Here is a 20,764-nt window from a genome sequence, read left to right as displayed (position 1 = left end):
TGACTTAAGCAGTGCTGGTAGTTAACTTGCCTGTCAGTAAAAAAACTAATTGACATGATAGAAAAAAAGGGGAGAGCCAGAGTAATGGGACTTTAAATGAGGCATTTAAGTAAGGGGGGAAATTTATTGTATAAAAGATGAATATATATGATACATGTAGTTATAGACAATTACAAAATTTGTGAAAGGACAACATATTACACAGTATACAATTTATATTGAAAACATAAGTACATAAGAATAGGATCTCACATAGGATCTCTAAACGTAATAATATCAATATAAAAACAGTTTGTCAGTTCATTGGTAACTGGAGTAAAAAGGGATAGGATTAGGCATCTGAGTTATTCGTAGGCTCGACGCGTTTCTTGGACCTCCGTCCATTCATCAGGAGCATTGGGTACAGGAAAAGAGTCTAAAAAAGGAGAAAGGAATTTATGCATTGTTGCACCAGAACATCAAAAGGTAGTAAAAAGAGAGAATATGTACAAAAACCTTTATCTTAAATGTCTCAAAGTCTATTTGGACACAAAATGTAAACCCAAATAGGAGGGGAAAGTGAAGGCATCGCAGGCATAGTCTCCCCCGGGGCTGAGGTGCAGATGATACCAAGCACAGCAGGGATAATCACCGTCCAGGCAGTAAGCAGAGCTCTTGAGTGATATACCAGAAAGTGAGTGAGTCACCCTTTGGATCAGAAAAATTCTAAAATACATAAAGTATTGGGTATGGGTCAGTTATAGAATCTGTATAAGAATAATAGGGGTATATAGACTGATCCAGAGTGCCCACCGGGTGTAAAAGGAATTCATGTGGGTGGTATAAGTGGGGTAGTGAGGGAAGAAAAAAATTAGAAAAAGAGAATGGGAATGAAAACCAAGTGAACAGTGATAGTGCAAGTGCATCAATAACCAAGTGCTAAGACAGAATCAAAGGGTGAAAAGGTTGGGAGAAGGATAAAGAACATACCGTGGATGAAGTGAGCACAAGAAAGTAATCCCCATTGCAGAGCAGGATGGTAGACAGGAGAGCCGAATATGTCCTGGCTGGGTGCCCCTGATGTGCAGGCAAGATCTGCACCAACACCATGTATACCGCCAAATATAGACGGAAATCTGCCCTCCCACTTCCGGTGATAAACCGGAAGTGGGTGGCGTCAGACCGTCCGAGGCGTGGATGACAGAGGAGAGGAAGCTCTCACGGTATATGCCGTCACGTCCCGGACAACCCTACATGACGCTAATGGGCAATGGAAAGCCCCACCCCCAGCATTGATGCAATTGCAGAGGCAGGACGGGGGGGAGCTCAGACCGCCCAACGCAGCCCCGGATTGGGAGACTCCTCCCATGCAACACTGGAAACCCACTCCAAAGGATATTATAGGTAGTTCCTAATAAAATGTAGGGAGTACATATTCACAAAATGAGAATTAATAAAGATATGATTAAAAATAGAAACAATGTTCAGGCGCAAAATGGCCAATGACCTAGATTAAACAAAAAGGGGTGGCAGAGCGTGACAAGCGGGGTGTTATCCACCCAATATAGCAACAGAAAAACAGATTATGGCAGGGCTCGACAATCCCTGGGTGCCAGGTCACATTTGCGACTAGAATTAGCGACCTGGCGCCTGGGGTGCCCTGCAGAAGGTGTCCTGTCATTTTTGCATGGACTTCCGCGCATGGAGTGCACGGGCTTCCGCGCCGTCCGAAAATTGAGGCCCCGGCTTTTCGGCCTCCTTGAGATGAGAGGCTTCCAATGGGGAACTGGCGCCCTCTTGTGGTGGCCCGGAGTAATGACTGTTGTAATGACTGTTTCCACTGCCTGTTCTCCATGCATTACCATCTCCCTGTCCAGTTAAGTTACCTTTGACAGGGAGTGTGGTTATTATTAATTTAATTTATTTTTTAAATGTAAAAAAAATATTTTCTTTTTTTTTTAATTATTATTATTATTATTATAAAAAAATCTTTTTTCTCTTACGTCCTCCGACAGTCGCCGCCTCTCCATATTCGTCACAATGGGGTAATTGACCTTTGCTCCGTAGGAGTAGCTAGGCAACAGAATATGTAAATATTAAAGCTTTTAGCATATCCCACCCCCAGGGGGTGGTCCCCTCAGTCAAAACCCTCCTGCTTCCTGTTCCATACCTCAGTTTCTTTGTCTAGCTTTCAGGAGTTAGCTGGCTGTTTCTGTGCTGGGGCATTTTGTCTCAGCCTTTATCTTCTTTTTGATTTTATTTGAGTTTTTTTCTCTCTTTACTTAGCTGTTACTTTTTTCAGCATTAGTTAGTTCTTCTGATGAAGAGGATCGTGCGGGCTGGGTCTCGGGCTGGCCCCCCTGGTCGCAGGTTGTGGGCCAGTGGCTTCCCAGCCTGCCATCGAGCATTCAGTCAGGTATTTTTTCCTGCCATTGGTGAACGACCCATCCCTGTTCGCTGCAGGGATGCTGTGGTGAGGTGGCTACCTCACTGGACGCCATGCGGTTTCGCACCGCAGTTCTACTGCGTCCTGGCTGCGACTCTCCCTGTCCCATGTGCAGTGGCTTGATCGCTTGTGCAGGTTCCCCACGCCGTTCAGAAGGTAAGTGTATTCTGTGTGGGGACCTGTCTGTTTAGTGGGTGTCAGTCTGGGACTGTGTAACCCTGCATGTCTGTTCACACTATTGGGCTCCCTGTCTGGATGCTGCTGTGGGCTGCAAGGTGGGGGGCTGTGATACACTGTTCTGTGTTACAACTGCGTGGTTCTCTGTGTGACATGCTGTATGTTGTAGGGCATGCTGTGGTACATGTTTTGTGCAACATGCAGCGGTCCGCCATTTTATTAATAGCTGCAGGCATATGAGGGCTTCTTCTGTATGCTGGGAGCGGCGTTTTTGGCGCCAAGCGCCGCCATTTTGGCGGCGATCGCTCCGGCCTCATGTAGCACTGCATTTACCTCCTCCCCCGGCGGCCATTTTTTTGTAGCCTTCCATAGGCTTTATAGGAGCGGCTTCTGTTGCATCACTTCCTTTTCCCTGGGCACACCGATCGATACAGCAGCAGCAGTGATCTCTCCAGGTTTTTATCCTCTTTAGTCCTGTGTTCCTTGCCTGAGTTTGTAGTTTTCCCTGTGGGGGTCGACTTGTGCTGGTGTGTGTGAGCGGTGGGCTGCGCTCGCCGCGCTTTTAAAGGGGCAGTTACCCTTTTTTCTCCTGCACACTTCTAGGGGGCATGGATTCTCAGGAAAGCAAATTTCCTCCCGCTTTACTGGGAGGCCAAGGGGCTGCTGCTGTTTCCCCTGAGGGGGGCGATTTGGCCACAGTTGTGGCTAACCTGGCTGCTCAGGTGCAGATGCTTGTGGCTGCTCAATCCACTAAACGGCCCAGGGTTTCAATCTCCTCTGATTCAGAGGGCGATGGTGATGGGGCTGCTATGGCTGGGGTCCCCTTATCGGGGTCCCGTTCGTCCCTGGACTTTGCAGGGTCGGAGGGGGATGCAGAGGTTGAGGGGGTTGATGATTCTCCCCCTGGCTCGTCTGAAGAGCTTGCAATCATGGATGAATTGGTTGCTTCTATCAAACAAACGTTGCATTTACAGGATGAACCGTGTCCGCCTGCCGTTCTGGCTTCTTATGGGACACAGCGGAGACGCAAAACATAGCAGGTTTTTCCTTGCACTGAGGATTTTCAGCGCGCTGTTAGTGAACAATGGCGCAATCTAAAGCCTTTTGCTGTGCCAAGTAGGTTCAAGCTGCGTTATCCCTTCACGCCCGCCACTGATGAACGCTGGTGTGTTCCACCTCCGGTGGATCACGCGGTGGCGGTTTTGAATAAATCCACTGCGATTCCGGCAGAGGATACCCCGGTGTTCCGGGAACCTACGGACCGGAGACTGGAGTCTCTTGCCCGCCATACTTACTCGGTTACCGGTTCCATGTTGAAAGCTATTTTCGCTTCCCTTATGGCAGCTCAGGCTGTCGCGGATTGGACTCAGGTGCGTCCTGGTGGCTGATTCTGCCCCGCCGACAACATTGGCTATGGTGGATCAGATCCATCAGGGTGTCATGTATTTGTGTGATGCGGAATTAGATGCAATTCCTTTGGCTGCACGTGTGCACAGCGTGGCGGTGTTGACACGCCGTTTGATTTGGCTGAAATGTTGGTCTGTGGACCAATCTTCTCGCAAGACTTTGGCTAATTTGCCCTATACGGGATCTCGCCTTTTTGGCGACTCACTGGATACGCTGATTAAAGGGATTTCTGGGGGTAAGAGCACGCTCTTGCCCCAATCTCATAAGGCTAAGGGCGCTCAAGGTAAGAAGCATGCTTCGTTAGGCCCTCTCAGGGGTCCTTTCGTGCCTTTCGGTCGCACTATAAGGGCAAGCCCTTCAAGGGTCAAGGCTCCCAAAAGAAACTGTGGGCAGGTAAGCAGAAGTCCGGCCAGTCCGGGTCCGCTGCCAATAACAACGCGACCTGAAGGGACGCCCTCACCCAGTTCTGGGGTGGGGGGACGTTTGCTCGGTTTTCTTCAACCCTGGCTGGCCCGCGTTCGGGACAGCTGGGTTCAGGAGATCGTTCGGTCCGGGTACAAGATCGAGTTCCTATCTCGGCCGGCGAACAGGTTTTTTCCCTCAAATCTTCAACTGTCTCCGGAGCGTTTGCGGGATCTGCACCTGGCGGTGCAGGACCTGCGGGCTCAGGGAGTGGTGGTTCCGGTGCCTCATCGGGACAGATTTCGGGGGTTTTATTAAAATCTGTTCACTGTGCCCAGAAAGGAGGGCAAGGTACGTCCAATTCTGGACTTGAAAGCTCTGAACCGCTTTGTGCGGGTTCGCAAGTTCCGCGTGGAATCCCTGCGCTCGGTGGTGGCTGCTCTAGTTCCGGGAGAATTCATGGCCTCCATCGACTTGAAGGATGCGTACCTACACATCCCCATTTTCGAGGGTCACCAAAGGTACCTTCGATTCGCCATTGCGGAGGATCATTATCAATTCGTGGCGTTACCCTTCGGTCTCGCTTCGGCTCTGCGGGTTTTCACCAAGGTGCTTGCACCGGTTCTGGCCTTACTGAGAGCCCAGGGTATCTCAATCCTGGGGTATCTGGACGACATTTTGGTTCGGTCTGCGACCAGTCAGGGTCTGGTGAAGGACCTGTCCGTCACGATGCAGACTCTGCAGGAGTTTGGTTGGACGATAAACTTCCCAAAATCGACGCTGTGCCCGTCGGTTCGTCTTCCCTATCTGGGTATGATTCTGGATTCTGTTCAGGCGAAAGTCTTCCTACCGGAAGACAAGCTCAAAACACTTCAGGACGAAGTCAGGTCCCTTCGGGACGTTCCGTACTCATCCCTCCGGACGGGCATGAGGTGTTTAGGTTTGATGGTCTCGGCCTTCGAGGCGATTCCCTTCACCCAGTTTCACACGAGGGGTCTCCAGGTGGAGATCCTGTCCAGGTGGGACGGGCGACCACAATCTCTGGATCTTCAGATCTCGTTGAGTCTTCGCACGAGAAGGAATCTTCTGTGGTGACTGCAGTCCCCGGCGGTGTCGGGGGACAAGTCTTTTCGTCCGCTTTCATGGACGGTGATCACCACGGATGCCAGCCTGTTGGGCTGGGGTGGTGTTCTGGGCGTTCTGTCCGCCCAGGGTACTTGGTCGGAGGAGGAATCCTCCCTTCCGATCAACATTCTGGAATTGCGGGCGATAAATCTCTGCCTTCGACGTTGGACGGACATGCTTCAGGGCTGTCCGGTTCGGGTGCAGACGGACAATGCCACAGCGGTGGCCTACATCAACCACCAAGGGGGCACCAGGAGTGCCCGAGCGGCTCGGGAAGTAGCCGACATTCTGTCTTGGGCCGAGACGCACGTCCCGGCGATAACGGCAGTTCACATTCCGGGGGTGGAGAACTGGCAGGCGGATTATCTGAGCCACCAGGCTCTGGACCAGGGAGAATGGTCGCTCCACCCGGAGGTCTTCCAGATGTTGTGCGCGAAGTGGGGTCTTCCGGATGTGGACCTGTTCGCGTCTCGTCTGAACAACAAGGTGGGAAGGTTCGTGGCAAGGACGCGCGATCCTCGGGCAGACGCGTCAGACGCGTTAGTGGCTCCGTGGCATCAGTATCGACTGATGTATGCATTCCCACCAATTCAGTTGCTATCCCGGTTCCTTCGCAGGTTGTCCTCGGAACCAAAAACGGTGATTCTGGTGGCGCCAGACTGGCCCCGCCGGTCTTGGTACGCAGACCTCGTGAATCTGGCAGTCGACGCTCCATGGCGTCTGCCTCTTCGGGAAGATCTTCTGTCTCAAGGACCGATATTCCATCCTGCTTTACAGTCGCTGGCTTTGACGGCCTGGCTGTTGAAACCGAGGTCCTGAAGGATGGTCTCTCTCCGGAGGTCATTCATACTTTGATCAATGCTAGAAAGGCCTCTTCGGGGAAGATATACTACCGTACTTGGAAGGCCTATTTTGCCTGGTGTGAGTCCAGGGGGTATTCCCCTCGCTCATACTCGGTATCGAGAGTGTTGGCTTTCTTTCAAACGGGCGTGGACCAGCGTTTGGCGTTGGCCACGATTAAGGGTCAGATTTCTGCTCTGGCCGTTCTTTTTCAACGCCCTGTGGCGTCTAATTCTCTGGTTGGCACCTTTGTTCAAGGGGTGCGGCACCTGGTCCCTCCTTGGAGGGAGCCTTTGCCTCCGTGGGACTTGAACCTCGTTCTGTCCGTGTTACAACATGCTCCTTTTGAAAAGATCAGGGAGATCTCGTTGCCTCTGTTGTCCAAGAAGGTCGCCTTTTTGGTGGCGATCACTTCGGCTCGCAGAGTTTCGGAGCTGGCAGCTTTGTCCTGCAGGTCTCCGTATCTGGTACTCCACTTGGATAAGGTGGTCTTGCGACCTAATCCTTCTTTTCTTCCGAAAAGGATTTCGGAATTTCACCTCAATGAGGACATTGTCTTGCCTTCACTTTGCGCGGAGCCTAAGCATCCGAAGGAGGTGGCCTTACATTCCTTGGATGTTGTTCGGGCGATCAGGGTTTACCTGAATTCGACAAAATCCTTTCGCAAGACGGATTCTCTTTTTGTCCTTCCTGAGGGACCTCAGAAGGGCATGGCGGCGTCGGCTTCTACCATCGCCAAATGGATCAGACAGACCATTGAGCAGGCATATGCTTTGAAGGGGAAAGTCCCTCCTATGCCTGTGAAGGCGCGCACTACCAGATCTCTGAGTACGTCTTGGGCCTGTCATCATCGGGCTTCTGTGGCCCAGGTGTGTAAGGTGGCGACTTGGTCATCCATTCACACCTTCTCAAAGTTCTACAAAGTGGATGTTCAGGCATCGGCAGATGCTTCCTTTGGCCGCAAGGTTCTTAGTGTGGCAGTACCTTAAGGTCCCTTGTTTTTGGGCCCTTGGTTGTTTGGGATGTTTTTATCCCTGGGTTATTTGTTCTTCCTGGGTTGTTGCTCCTGTTGAGCAAAGTCTTTCTTTTTCATGCTGCCCAGCTGGTTTCCTTCCTTTGGTAAGGTTACTTTCTTTGATATGGGTCCGGCGTTGCCTTAGGCGCGGCTGCGTTTCCCACCCCTCATGCTTACACTGCTTTGGGACGTCCCCATTGTGACGAATATGGAGAGGCGGCGACTGTCGGAGGACGTAAGAGAAAACTGAATTTTTGTAAAATCTTACCTGTAAAATTCCTTTCTCTGAGTCCTCCGACAGTCGCCGCCCCCGCCCCTCTTTTGGGGTTTGTTTATGTACTCTACTGCTATTCTACTGAAACTGAGTTATGGAACAGGAAGCAGGAGGGTATTGACTGAGGGGACCACCCCCTGGGGGTGGGATATGCTAAAAGCTTTAATATTGACCTATTCTGTTGCCTAGCTACTCCTACGGAGCAAAGGTCAATTACCCCATTGTGACGAATATGGAGAGGCGGCGACTGTCGGAGGACTCAGAGAAAAGAATTTTACAGGTAAGATTTTACAAAAATTACGTTTTTTTTTTTTTTTTCTCCCTCATCGCCATGCCACAGCCGAAGGCCCCTTTCACACGGGCTGTCTGATCAGGTCCACCTGTCAGTTTTTCAGGCAGACCTGATCGGACCCTTCATTCTCCTCTATGGAGCAGTAATCTGCCGCCATGTGATCCTGTCCGCCAAAAGCAGACGGATGGTGGTTCTATTTTCTATCCATCCCGTGGATCGAAGCAGATGGCACCGGATGGAAAGAGACAGACAGTCGGTTTTCATCCAATTGCGCTATAGAGGAGTGGGGTTCTAGTCGTATTTATGTGTAAATTTAGTATCCGTTTTATTAAAAAAAGCTTGGTTGTTGGTTTAAAAAAAACTGGCTCCTAACTTTTTTAGCTGGCTCCTAGATTTCAGGAAAATTTGTCAAGCCCTGGATTATGGTCTGCCACATATTATATACTTAAAAAGCCTCCATCCCTTATATATAGAAAAAAGGGGAGAACCAGACTTTAAATGAGGCATTTAAGTAAAAAAGAGGGGAAATTTATTGTATAAAAGATGAATATATATGATGTAGTTGAATATATATGATGTAGTTATAGACCATTACAAAATTTGTGAAAGGACAACATTACACAGTATACAATTTTATATTGAAAACATAAGTACATAAGAATTGACATGGTAGTACATAAGAATTGACATGGTAGTACATAAGAATTGACATGATAGTTTAACTATTTACCTATCCTATCAGCACTGCCTTGTTGCAATCTCCAGATGTAGGCTTTGGGCCAGTAACAGGTCCAGCAAATTAAAGGACTGTGAATAGTATATGCATACAGGGAGCAACTGATGTGACCTATATTGTCCTTGGCTTTGTTAAAAATACTGATTACATCAGTAATCTGGGGATATGTAATAATATACATATCTGATCTTCTAAATTCTAAAGCTTGCTTCTCTGAATGTTCACTTTACCAATATATCTCCAACAGGTGCTGAAGTTGATGAAATGGCAGCTCAGGAAGACTTTGAGTTCAAATTAAAGGGTCTTATTGAACTTACAATGGACAAAAGGTAACTATACCAGTTTTGTTTGGCAGCGAATAGATTTTAGGCCTTTAAAAGCACAGTCTTCTCTAAAATGGGGGGGCTTTAAGGGTTTTAGCTAGTGGATGTATTCCTTTATTATTGATTTAATATGCCCCTATCTTTGAGGGAAATAACTGGCTTTCAACATCAAGGCATATTACTGTTCACACTAGTAAAATGGTATTACACACTTGTATAGGAATTTCACTTGTATGACATGGAATATATATTCTAGTTGCAAAATATTGTATTTTTCAGTGCAAAGACAAGGCAAGCTGCCCTGGAAGGCTTAAAGAATGCTTTAGCATCCAAAATATTACATGACTTTATCTTGGAGAGAAGGCTAACAATCACAGACAGTATTGAGCGCTGCCTAAAGAAAGGTATGTAGTCATTTTTCTAGTTGCTTTAGTTTTTCATGATGTTGTAAAAATGCACCCTTAAGAGTGGTAATTCCACTTATTTTTTTGTGCACTTCCCATGGGCAGTGTTAAATACTGCAGTAAAACTTTCTACGGCTTATTTGCAAGTGTTGTGATCAAAATGTAATCCCTAGAGTGGCTAAACACTCTCCTCTTCGGTTCGTGCCAGCACTTTCAAACACGGGGAAAGTTCGGTACTGAATAACTAACACAATTGAAGCCTATGGGCCCCAACCTGCAAGGCTTATATGCAGGTTAAGCATACAATGGTTATGGGGGTCTGGGTACTGCCTTTTGTAAAAAAAAAAAAAACGAACTAATTTTTAAATGAACAGATGCTAAAGGGTCTCCTTTAGTCTGCCTGTAAAGTGGTGTATCTGTACTGTGTATAGAACCTGCTGCAGCAAAAGACATTTTCCCAGCAAGCTTTTTTTTTTTTTTTTTTTTTTTTTTTTTACAGCTGCTTGGGGAGCCAGCCTGTGTGAGGCCACAATTTAGTGCCCTTGGAACAAGATTAGAGATTTTTATTTTTTGGATAAATTCTAGGGTCGTTCGCAGACTTTGGATAGAAGTAACAGGTGCAAGTGGGTGTTAATTGTGCCCATGAAACCTAAACCAAAAGTTCTTCCACATGGAATCAACACCCACCATGACAGTCTTTCAGAGATTCCAGATCCAAAAACGCACTTAATTGGTGACCTCTGCATTAGGGGCCTGATAACTGCTGCTAATCCAGAACTGATCCATTTTTGATAAAGGTCAGCTAGTACACAGTCTGTGGACGGACGTGCTCTTTATCTATCACAACTCCAGCAGAACTGAATGCCCGTTCAGAAAGCACGCTGGCTGCAGGGCAGCTCAATTGCATACTGGACACGTTCTGGCCAGTAGTCTAGTCTTGTAACTCAGTGGATCCTCAACTGGAAACCTGTCTGTTTTCACTCATAGGTAATCACCCACCATATGATGCAGATGCTGCTGGTGGGATGTGGAAGCCGACAGCCCTGGGTGCCGAGGACTAAAAACTTTGAAATGAATCACTGAGGAGGCCCCCTTTACCCACTGCTCCTCTCTTGTCAAACCAAAGTTTCAAAACTACATTTTCCACGAGACTATAACCTACCAGTCTGGAATGGCGTTGCATAAACTCAGCTTTAAGGTGTCCCCAAGAGATTTCATCCTTTGCTCCCTCTGTGGCAACGGGATGAGTTTGAGACTTTTTTTTTTTTTTTTTTTTTTGTAGCTCGAGCTTAGTGTTTGCAGATGACAAAAAATTGAGCAGGGCAATAGCTTCACATCGGGAGGCAGAAATCTTGCAGAATGACCTGAACAAAATAAGAGTGGGTAACTACATGGCAAATGAGGTTTAATGTGGATAAGTGCAAGGTATTGCACTTGGGGACTAACGCAAAAGCAAAATACACGCTAGGGGCAGAACCTCTGGGGGTATCAAAAATGGAGAAAGATCTGGGAGTCTTGGTAGCAGACTTGGCAATAGTATGCAATGTCAAGCTGCGGCTGCCAAAGCCGGCAGAATATTAGCATGCATAACGAAGGGGGAATGTATTACAGAGAAACTATAATCCTTCCATTTTACAAATCACTGGTCCGACCACATCTGGAGTATTCTGTCCAGTTCTGGTCACCAGTCCTCAAATGGGATGTGTTGGAGCTGGAGAGAGTACAGAGAAGGGCAACAAAACTTATTAGGGGATTAATTATGAAGAGCATTTAGAAATGCTTGATTTATTCTCCCTAGAGAAGAGACGCCTGAGAGGGGACATGATGGCAATATACAAATACCTCAACGGTGAACTGAGCATAGAAAAAAAACTATTCAGTTGCAAGGAATGCATGAGCACACGAGGCCATACAATGTGATTGGAGGAGAAGCGTTTTAACCTCAGGCTACGCAGGGGGTTCTTTACGGTAAGGGCTACAAGACTTCTCTACCAGAAACGGTAGTAACTGCAGGGAGTATGGCTACCTTTTAAAGACTCTTGGACACACATCTCAAGGATAAAAACATTCAGGGGTATGGGGAAATGATTCACACCTACACAGGTTGAACTGGATGGTCTATTGTCTTTATTCAACCTCAACTATGTAAACAAACGGTCGCATTTCCCTGACAATTCAGCTGTTTGCTGAACGGGCGAACAGCCACTGTTTGGGCAGAACTGTTCACCCAACACTACTAGTGCCCATATACAGTGCAAATACCTTGATGTTACCAAATAACTACCCCCTGAGGAAGTCGTGAATTTAAAACACAACTCGTAGGGCGAAGACATGTGACGTGTTAAACCAGGAAGTTATCAGATTCCCTATCCAGAGCAGTGCTGATCAGGCAGGACCAAGGGGATGACATTCAAAAGCAAATTTTCTGCTGTGCACCATTCTGTGCAGCTATAAATGTTCTGAGTTTTTAATTTTAATGTAAGACTTTAAATGGCAAGCACTGAGGTGAATTCTTCTCCCCCCTCAAAGGATGACTAGGAACTAGTTGAGAGAAACTGAAGAATTTATTCCCTTCAAGGGCATATGTTGTTTTACTTGTATAATAGATGGGTAACTGTGGGCATATATTGCATGCTGGTGGTTGTGAGGGGGCACATGAATGGTTTGCAGCAATCGTGGAGCATTTAGCTCATGGTGGAAAGATTGGACACTGATTGTTTTTATGTTTGGAAATATTGGACACTTATGTATATTCAGTGAAGATTGCATATGGCATGAGGTAAATTTCCAGTATTGACAATATTTGAATGTCACTTTATTTGCTTTTTACAGGTTTTTTTTTTTGGTTGTTAGTATAGCGATCTCCCCTGCTAAGCTATTGTGTTCTTGACAGGGGATGCCCCTTCCCCCCGCCAGAACTATCCAATCAGCCCTCTGCCATTAGCTGAGAGAGCTGATCTGGAGTTGGTCGGCTACTGGTTTTCCAGCATGCACATCCGACATACACATGAGCCAAATGTCTGCTGGAGGCTATAGGAGATAAGTGTGGACCTTGCTGATTAGTGCAAGTTTAAATTGAATGGTAATTGTATTTTCTCTGAATTGTGACCTGCTGATCCTGGGGTGACTTTTTTTTTTTTTTTTATAGGAAAAGGTGAAGAGCAGCGTATAGCAGCAGCTGTAGCCTGCCTTCTTTGCTGCCAGCTTGGCTCTGGCAATGAAAGTGAAGAGGTGTTCAAAACCTTGGCTCCAACTCTAAAGACGATTATTTGTGACAGAGCTGCGAGTATCCAGGCACGTCAGGCTGTAAGTAGATTTATACACCTTTTTAAGTGATAATAAACCCATAACCAAATGTAATATTGCACCTTCCTAATCTGATGTAGTAGCTGCATTTTCTTTTGGCTTTCCCCTGATTTGGACAACACTCCTGTATTAGTGCCCCCTCTGGATAAATAAGCATGGGGAGGATTTGGACAGCAGCATTTAGTCTGGGGGGGGATTTTAGAAGTACTAGCAGATTTAAATATATTAACAAGTTGAAGCTGAACTCCAGCTAATACTATGTATTTAGTTACCACAAACACGTTTTTCCTTTTTGGGACAAATGTTTTACATAAAGCTGATACTTTTGACCATCCCTGCCAGTGTTAAATGGCCTTTCTTTATCCCTGTAACTGCAAGACCTTTTCTGTTGAACACCTGGCTGGATCAGAAGAAAAAGCATCACTTCTAAGAATTCAGCTGTAATACGTTTGCTTTTGGGTTTAATACTGTTTATAGATTTTAAAATGTGTTCTTAATTTCTGAGGTTCATTTAAAGTACTGCTTTTTGCACAGCTTGTTGAACTTCAAAAATGGTGGTTTATCCATAAAGATGACAAAGATCAGCGTACAAGCAAACAGGTTTTTAGTAGCCTTAACACCAATTTGCACAGTACAAACTAGAGATTGGGGCTTTAAAGCAATAGTATCCCCTGAGTACAAAAAACCCTGCAAGACAAAAAATCCCTGCAAGACAATGGCATAATGGCACATTGTAAAATACTTGCCTAAGAATGAAGCCCCCACGTGGTCGTCTGGACACCACTGAGGGAGCTGTTATGTTCCCTCTGTGGCTCTTCTGGGTTCGGCGGCTCCGGCGCTGTGAGTGGCTGAGGCCACGATGACTTTACTCCCATGCGCGGGAGTTCTTTCCAGCAAGGAGTTCTGAACGTCCACTGGACCTTAGAGCGCATGCGCTGTTGGTGTCAGCGGCTGCATGCAGGGTGAATATCTCCTAAACCGGCAGGTTTAGGAGATCATTTTTTTGCCTACAGGTAAGCCTTATTATAGGCTTACCTGTAGGTAAAAGTTAAAAGGAGTATACTACTGCTTTAACTTGAGCTGGGTACACACTTTAAAAAGCGGGTGAATGATCATCCTGTTCTCTTACATCCTCTGACAGTCGCCGTCCACTCATACAGTCTTCACTTATGGGTATTGACCTCTTATCCACAGTAGCAAGCTAGGCATAAGACTTGTTAAAACACAAAACAATTTGCATAGACAAACCTGTAGGGGGCTGTCCCTCTGGTCCAATACCCCCCTGCTATCAGCATTCCTAACTCAGTTTGTCTTTTGCCTAGTTAGGAGTAAGATAGGCTTCCCTTGGCTGGGGCCACAGTCTCAACGTTTTCTTAATTTTTATTTCTGCTAAGTGTTTGTTCTTTACACTGAGCTTTTTATTTGATCCTCCGCTTAGTTAGTCAGACTTTGGAAGACTACAGCGTTTGCAGAGCTGGGAATCGGACTGGTTGTACTAGAGCCTTACGGAATCCCAGCCGGCCATCGAGCATTTAGCAGGCTATGCGTACGCCCTGTCCTCAGGGACAAAGCCCGCAAAGTGGCCACTGTTTGGCTGACAGCACCCCCACCGCCAGGGGTGGGAGGCTTCCCGTCTCAGAGGCACCCACGCCTTCGATGGATCGGTAAGTACCATGCTACCACCTCTGTCTGTGACATTGTATGTCCGGGGGTGTATGTGGGGCCTCTGTCTAGGGGATAGCAGTCTGCTTGGCGTCTGTGTTATCACCCTCATGTCTGTGTGTCCGGGCCCCGCGGGGGCGCTATTGCGGCCAGGCCACGCTGTGGGGGGGTCCCTGAACCCCTCAGTAATGTTTGGTGTACCTTTTGGGGTGCAGGCATGCTTGTGGGGGCTGCTGCGGTACAAAATCGCGGGGCCGCCGTTTTGGGTGTGGGCAGGCTGTTCTGGCTTCACTATGGGCATTTAGCAGCCACTTTCCCTGTAGTGTATTCGCGCTCTTCGGGCGCCATCTTTAGTGTGGGCAATGTATTTGTACATGTGCTCGGCGGCCATTTTCCCGGAGCCTCCCCATTGCTTTACATTGGCAACCATTTTTCCTTGGCTCAAGTCCAATTTTGGCCTCTAGCGGTGTGACATAATTTCCTTTCTTCAGACAGTCGGATCGAGCTGCAAGCGTAGTAATTGTACAGCTACACTTCTGGGGGGGCTTTTTCTGCTGTTTTTCAGGGGATATTCCTTTGCTGTCAGTTATTTTCCTCACTGTGTGGTATCTCAGGCTAGTCCTCATTGCGGTGGGATTCTCCGCTATCGCGGATTTAAAAGGTCAGCGTCAACATTTTTTTATGGAGTCCCAGGACAGCAAATTCCCCCCAGCTCTGGAGGAGCGTTCAGGTACACCTGAATCCTCTGCGATGGGCTCCCTTACTGCTGCACTTGCGACTTTAGCGTCCAAAGTGGATCTGTTGATGTCTGAGCGGGCTTCTAAGAAAAGGCATAGGCTTTCTCATTCTTCTGATTCAGAGCTAGATATGGTTGCCATGGACAGTGTACCCCCTGAAGGGTCTCAGTCCTCTCAGTTGGAAGGGGAGGCGGAGGATGAGGGGGATGACTACCACCCCCCCCTCCCCCCGGGACGGCCAGAGAACGCGCGGCTATGTCTGCGCTTATTGGTTCTGTTAAGGATACACTACATTTAGAGTATGAGCCCCACCCGCCGGGTAAGCGCTCTTTTGGGACCTGCAGAACCCAGAAAACGGTACAAGTGTTTCCTTGTCCCGCTGGATTTCACGAAACGGTGAACGAACAGTGGCGCAATTTTGTGGTGCAAAAGCGGTTTCAGTACCATTATCCCTTTGCGTCTCCAACGGATTCGTGCTGGACTGTGGCCCCTAAGGTGGATCACACGGTGTCCAGGTTGAACAAAGCCACTCTAATGCCCGCGGAGGATTCTCCGGTGTTTAGGGACCCTACGGATAGGCGGGTGGAATCTTGCTCGCCACTCCTATATGGTGGCGGGTTCTTTGAAACCTGTTTTCGCCTCTGTAATGGTCTCTCAGGCTGTGGTAGAGTGGGCCAAGGTGCTCAGACGCACCCTTGTGGCTGATTCCGCCCCCCTCATGCTACTTTGGAGATGGGTGGACCAAATTATTCAGGCTGTTCTATACCTGTGTGACGCGGCCTTGGATGAGGCCCCTTTAGTCTCACGACTATCTGCTGTCGCAGTGATAATCCGTCATATGGTATGGCTGAAGAGCTGGTCGGCTGACCAGACTTTCAGAAAGACTGTCTGACATCCTTTATGCAGGGAATCGCCTTTTTGGGGACTTCCTGGACGAGTTGGTTAAGGGGGTCACTGGGGGCAAAAGCACTCTGCTGCCTCAAGCACCCAAGGGTAAGTTTTTCCGCGGTAAGCGGGGCCCTTCTTTCAAACCTAATCGGCGGTCCTTTCGTGCCTTCAAGGCACAGGACAAGGGCAAATCCTTCAAAGGCACTGGTGGCCAGAAGAAGCCTTGGGCGGGCAAATCGAGCCACCCACGTTGGCCCAGTCCGCCTCGACCTAAAGGGGCGCCCTGACTCATTTCAGGGGTGGGGGAACGTCTGCACAGTTTTCCCGAACCTTGGATGTCCCGGATTCGGGACACGTGGGTTCAGGAACTCATTCGATCAGGGTACAAGATCGAATTCCTATCGCGTCCAGCAGACAGGTTCTTTCCCTCAAATCTTCATTTGACCCCAGATCGTTTACAAGATCTTCAACGGGCCGTTCAGGATCTCACCGCCCAGGGGGTGATCGTCCCGGTGCCTCATCGGGACAGATTTCAGGGGTTTTACTCGAATGTATACACAGTGCCCAGAAAGGATGGCAAGGTGCGTCCGATTCTGGACTTGAAATCTCTGAACCGCTTTGTGCAGGTTCAAAGATTCCGTATGGAATCCCTTCATTCAGTAATAGCCTCTCTGAGCCCGCGGGATTTCCTGGCTTCAATCGACCTCAAGGATGTGTATCTACACATCACCCATATTCGAGGGTCATCAGAGGTACCTCCGGTTCGCAAATCGCGGAGGAGCACTATCAGTTTGTGGCGTTGCCCTTTGGTCTCGCTTCGGCTCCAAGGGTAAAGTGTTGGCTCCGGTTCTGGCCCTGTTACGGGCGCAGGGGATTGCGATCCTGGGTTATCTGGACGATCTCCTGTTAAGATCGAGTTCCAGTCCAATTCTGTTGGGCGATCTGTCAACCACGGTTCAGATGCTCCAGGAGTTCGGGTGGACCATTAACTTTCAGAAGTCGACCTTGTCCCCTTCTGTTCGTCTCCCTTACTTGGGGATGGTCCTGGACTCCGCTCATGCAAAAAATTTTTCTGCCGGAGGACAAACCCTGGACTCTACAGAACGAGGTCGGTTCCCTCGGACAACGAATCCTCATCGCTCAGGACCTGCATGTGATCCCGGGATTGATGGTGTCAGCCTTCAAGGAGATACCGTTTGCACAGTTCCACACTATCTCTCCAAGCGAGATCCTGGCCAGGTGGGACAGGCATCCTCATTCCTTGGAAACGGAGGATATCTTTGAGTCGCCAAGTCAGAGAGGATCTTCTGTGGTGGCTCCAGTCTCCGGCTCTGACTGAGGGGAAATCCTTCCGGCCGTTGTTGACAGTGATCACCACGGACGCTAGCCTGTCGGGCTGGGGTGGCGTACTGGGCACTGTCTGCCCAGGGCACTTGGTTGGAGGAGGAGTCCTCCCTGCTGATAAATATCTTGGAACTGCAAGCGATCAGACTATGCTTGCTCCGTTGGTCGGATCATCTTTGGGCTGCCCTGTGTGTGTGCAGACGGGACAACGTAACTGCGGTGGCTTACATCAATCACCAAGGGGGCACCAGGAAGTGACCAAAATTCTGTCTTGGGCCGAGACGCAGGTCCCGGCGATTTCAGCAGTTCACATTCCAGATGTGGAGAACTGGCAGGCCGATTATCTGAGCCGCCAGACCCTGGATCAGGGGGAATGGTCCTTACACCTGGAGGTGTTTCAGATGTTGTGTGCGCGTTGGGGATCCCCGGATGTGGATCTGTTCGCGTCTCGTCTAAACAACAAGGTGATAAGAACGCGTGATCCTCTGGCAGACGCCTCGGATGCGCTGGTGGTGCCTTGGGATCAGTATCGACTGATTTTATGCCTCCCCCCCCCCCCCCCCCCCTCGATTCAGTTGTCCAGGTTCCTTCGAAGGTTGGCCTCTGAACCGAAGTTGGTGATTCTGGTGGCCCCGGACTGGCCGTGCCTGTCTTGGTACGTGGACATCATGCAACTGGTCGTCGAGCCTTTAACGGCGTGGCTGTTGAAAGCCAGGTCCTGAGAGATCGGGGTCTCTCGTCGGCGGTCATTCCTACCCTACTCAAGGCTAGGAAGGCCTCGTCCGGTATGATTTATTTCCGTACTTGGAAGGCTTATTTTGCCTGGTGTGAATCACGGGGTTTCCATCCTCACTCCTTTTCGGATGGCGAGGGTGTTGGCCTTCCTGCAATCTGGTGTGGACCAGCGTTGCGCTGACCACTATTAAGGGTCCGTTGTCTGCGCTGGCAATCCTTTTCCAGCGCCCTTTGGCGTCAAACTCTTTGATACGCACCTTTATTCATCTGGCTCCCCCTCGGAGAGCACCTTTGCCTCCTTGGGACCTGAATTTGGTCCTGTCTGTTTTGCAACGTCCTCCATTTGAGAACATCAGGGAGATTCCTCTGCCTGTGCTGTCACGGAAGGTTGCCTTTCTGGTGGCGATCACATCTGCCCGCAGAGTGTCGGTGTTGGCGGCCCTGTCCTGCCGCTCCCCTTACCTGGTTGTTCATAGGGATAAAGGTGGTCTTGCGACCTCACCAATCTTTCCTTCCTAAGGTGGTATCTGATTTTCATCTAACGAGGACATTGTCTTACCTTCGCTGTGTGCGAATCCTAAACATCCTAAGGAGTTTGCCTTGCATTCCTTGTGGTCCGGGCGATCAGGGTGTACCTGTCTACTGAATCCTTCAGAAAGTCGGATTCTTTTTGTCCTTCCCGAGGGCCCTCGGAAGGGAATGGCGGTGTCTGCGGCAACCATTTCGAAATGGATCAGACAGACGATAGTACAGGCCTATTCAATTATGGAACAGGTGCCGCCCTTCCCTGTCAAGGCGCACTCTACCAGAGCAGTGAGTGCGTCATGGGCCTTCTGACATCAAGCATCGGTGGCCCAGGTGTGCAAGGCAGCGATTTGGTCGTCCGTGCACACTTTTTTTCAAATTTTTTACAAACTTGATGTTTTGGCATCGGCAGATGCCTCCTTTGGCCACAAAGTTCTGTGTGCGGCAGTACCTTGAAGGGGACATGGTGTTAGTCTGTCCCCGTTTGTTGGGGGTTGTTTTCCCCTTTATTGATTTGCTTTCCTGGGTTTGTTTGCTCCTGTTGAGCTTTTCTGTTACCCAGCGTTTTTACCTTTCTGGTTCAGATAAGGTTCCTTTCTCTGACCTGGGTGCTGCGTTGCCTTTGTGACGGTTGCGCTTCCCACCCCTCATGTCTACACTGCTTTGGGACATCCCATAAGTGAAGACTGTATGAGTAGGCGGCGACTGTCAGAGGACGTAAGAGAAAACTGAATTTTTGTAAGAACTTGCAGTAAAATTCCTTTCTCTGAGTCCTCTGACAGTCGCTGCCCCCGCCCCTCCTTTGTGGGGTTCTTGGACTATTTACTGCTTGCTACCAAACTGAGTTGGGAATGCTGATAGCAGGGGGGTATTGGACCAGATGGACAGCCCCCTACAGGTGTGTCTATGCAAATTGATTTGTGTTTTAACAAGTCTTATGCCTAGCTTGCTCCTGTGGATAAGAGGTCAATACCCATAAGTGAAGACTGTATGAGTGGGCGGCGACTGTCAGGACTGTCAAGTTCTTACAAAAATTCAGTTTTTTTCCTCAATGTGTCGCAGCAAGTCAGAACAGAAGGAAATCTACAAAAATTCTTGTAGACGTTACACCCCCCCCCCCCCCCCCGATCTGGCACAGTCATTTTGGATCTAATTGTTCTCATACGAACAGTACACCTTCAACAAAAATCGTTCGTTCTGTACACAAGAAATTTTTTGGTGTTTGCAACCAAATTTCCAAAAGGACAAAGTCTGAATCAATGTTTAACCGCTTGCCGACCGCCGCAAGTAAATTTACTGCGGCGGTCAGCCCCGGCCAGGCAGAGTGACGTTAATTAACGTCACTAGCCTGGGAGGGTCTGGGGAGCGAGCGCACGCCCCCGCTCCGTCACGGACCCCCCCCCCCCCCCGCGCGTGTGACCGGCGGACCCGATGTCCGCCGGTCACTCGGCGATTGTCGGGGGAGAGGGAGAAAGTCAGGCGGCTTGTGTAAACAAGCTGCCTGTCATTCTCCTCGGTGTAAAAACACTAATCACACGGTTCTACTATGTAGAACCGTTGATCAGTGTCCTTACACCTCAAGCCACAGCCAATCACGGTAAGAATCACGCCCCTAGGGACACAGTCCCTCCGTCTCAAATAAAGTTAACCCCTTCACTACCAGTGTATTTTTACAGTAACAGTGCATATGTATAGCACTGATTACTGTAGAAATGTCACTGGTAACCCCAAAAGTGTCAATGTCAGTCAAGGGTCCGATCTGTCCGCCACAATGTCGCAGTACCGCAAAGAAAATTGCAGATCGCCGCCATTACGCATTAAAAAAAAACAAAAATGACAAATCTTTCCCTTTGTTAGTAAACGCAATAACTTTTGCGCAAACCAATAAAAATACGCTTTTTGCGTTTTTTTTTTTTTTTTTTGGGGAATTTCATATAAAAAAAAAATGTGAAAAATATTATTTTTGCAAAATTTACGCTCTTTTTTTGTTTATAGCGCAAAAAGTAAAAAGCGCACAGGTGATCAAATACCACCAAAAGAAAGCTCTGTTTGTGGGAAAAAAAGGATGTCAAATTCGTTTAGGTACAGCGTCGCACGACTGCGCAATTGTCCGTTAAAGTCATGCAGTGCCGAATCGCAAAATACCC

General features: G+C 48.5%; 1 protein-coding gene across 1 annotated transcript in view; it reads left to right on the top strand.

The window, feature by feature from the left end:
• The window catches only part of IFRD1 (interferon related developmental regulator 1), a 77,714-nt gene that overhangs the window by 33,768 nt on the left and 23,182 nt on the right, over window positions 1-20,764 (top strand). Inside the window, exons 3-5 of the mRNA XM_082254454.1 lie at window positions 8,941-9,022; window positions 9,296-9,420; window positions 12,569-12,726. Coding sequence (XP_082110580.1) covers window positions 8,941-9,022; window positions 9,296-9,420; window positions 12,569-12,726 — 365 coding nt within the window. The remainder of the gene's footprint in view (window positions 1-8,940; window positions 9,023-9,295; window positions 9,421-12,568; window positions 12,727-20,764) is intronic.

This window comes from Pelophylax lessonae, assembly GCF_965119305.1.
Source record: "Pelophylax lessonae genome assembly, chromosome: 4".
Classification (NCBI taxonomy): domain Eukaryota; kingdom Metazoa; phylum Chordata; class Amphibia; order Anura; family Ranidae; genus Pelophylax; species Pelophylax lessonae.
This window is presented reverse-complemented; position numbering and strand designations above follow the sequence as displayed.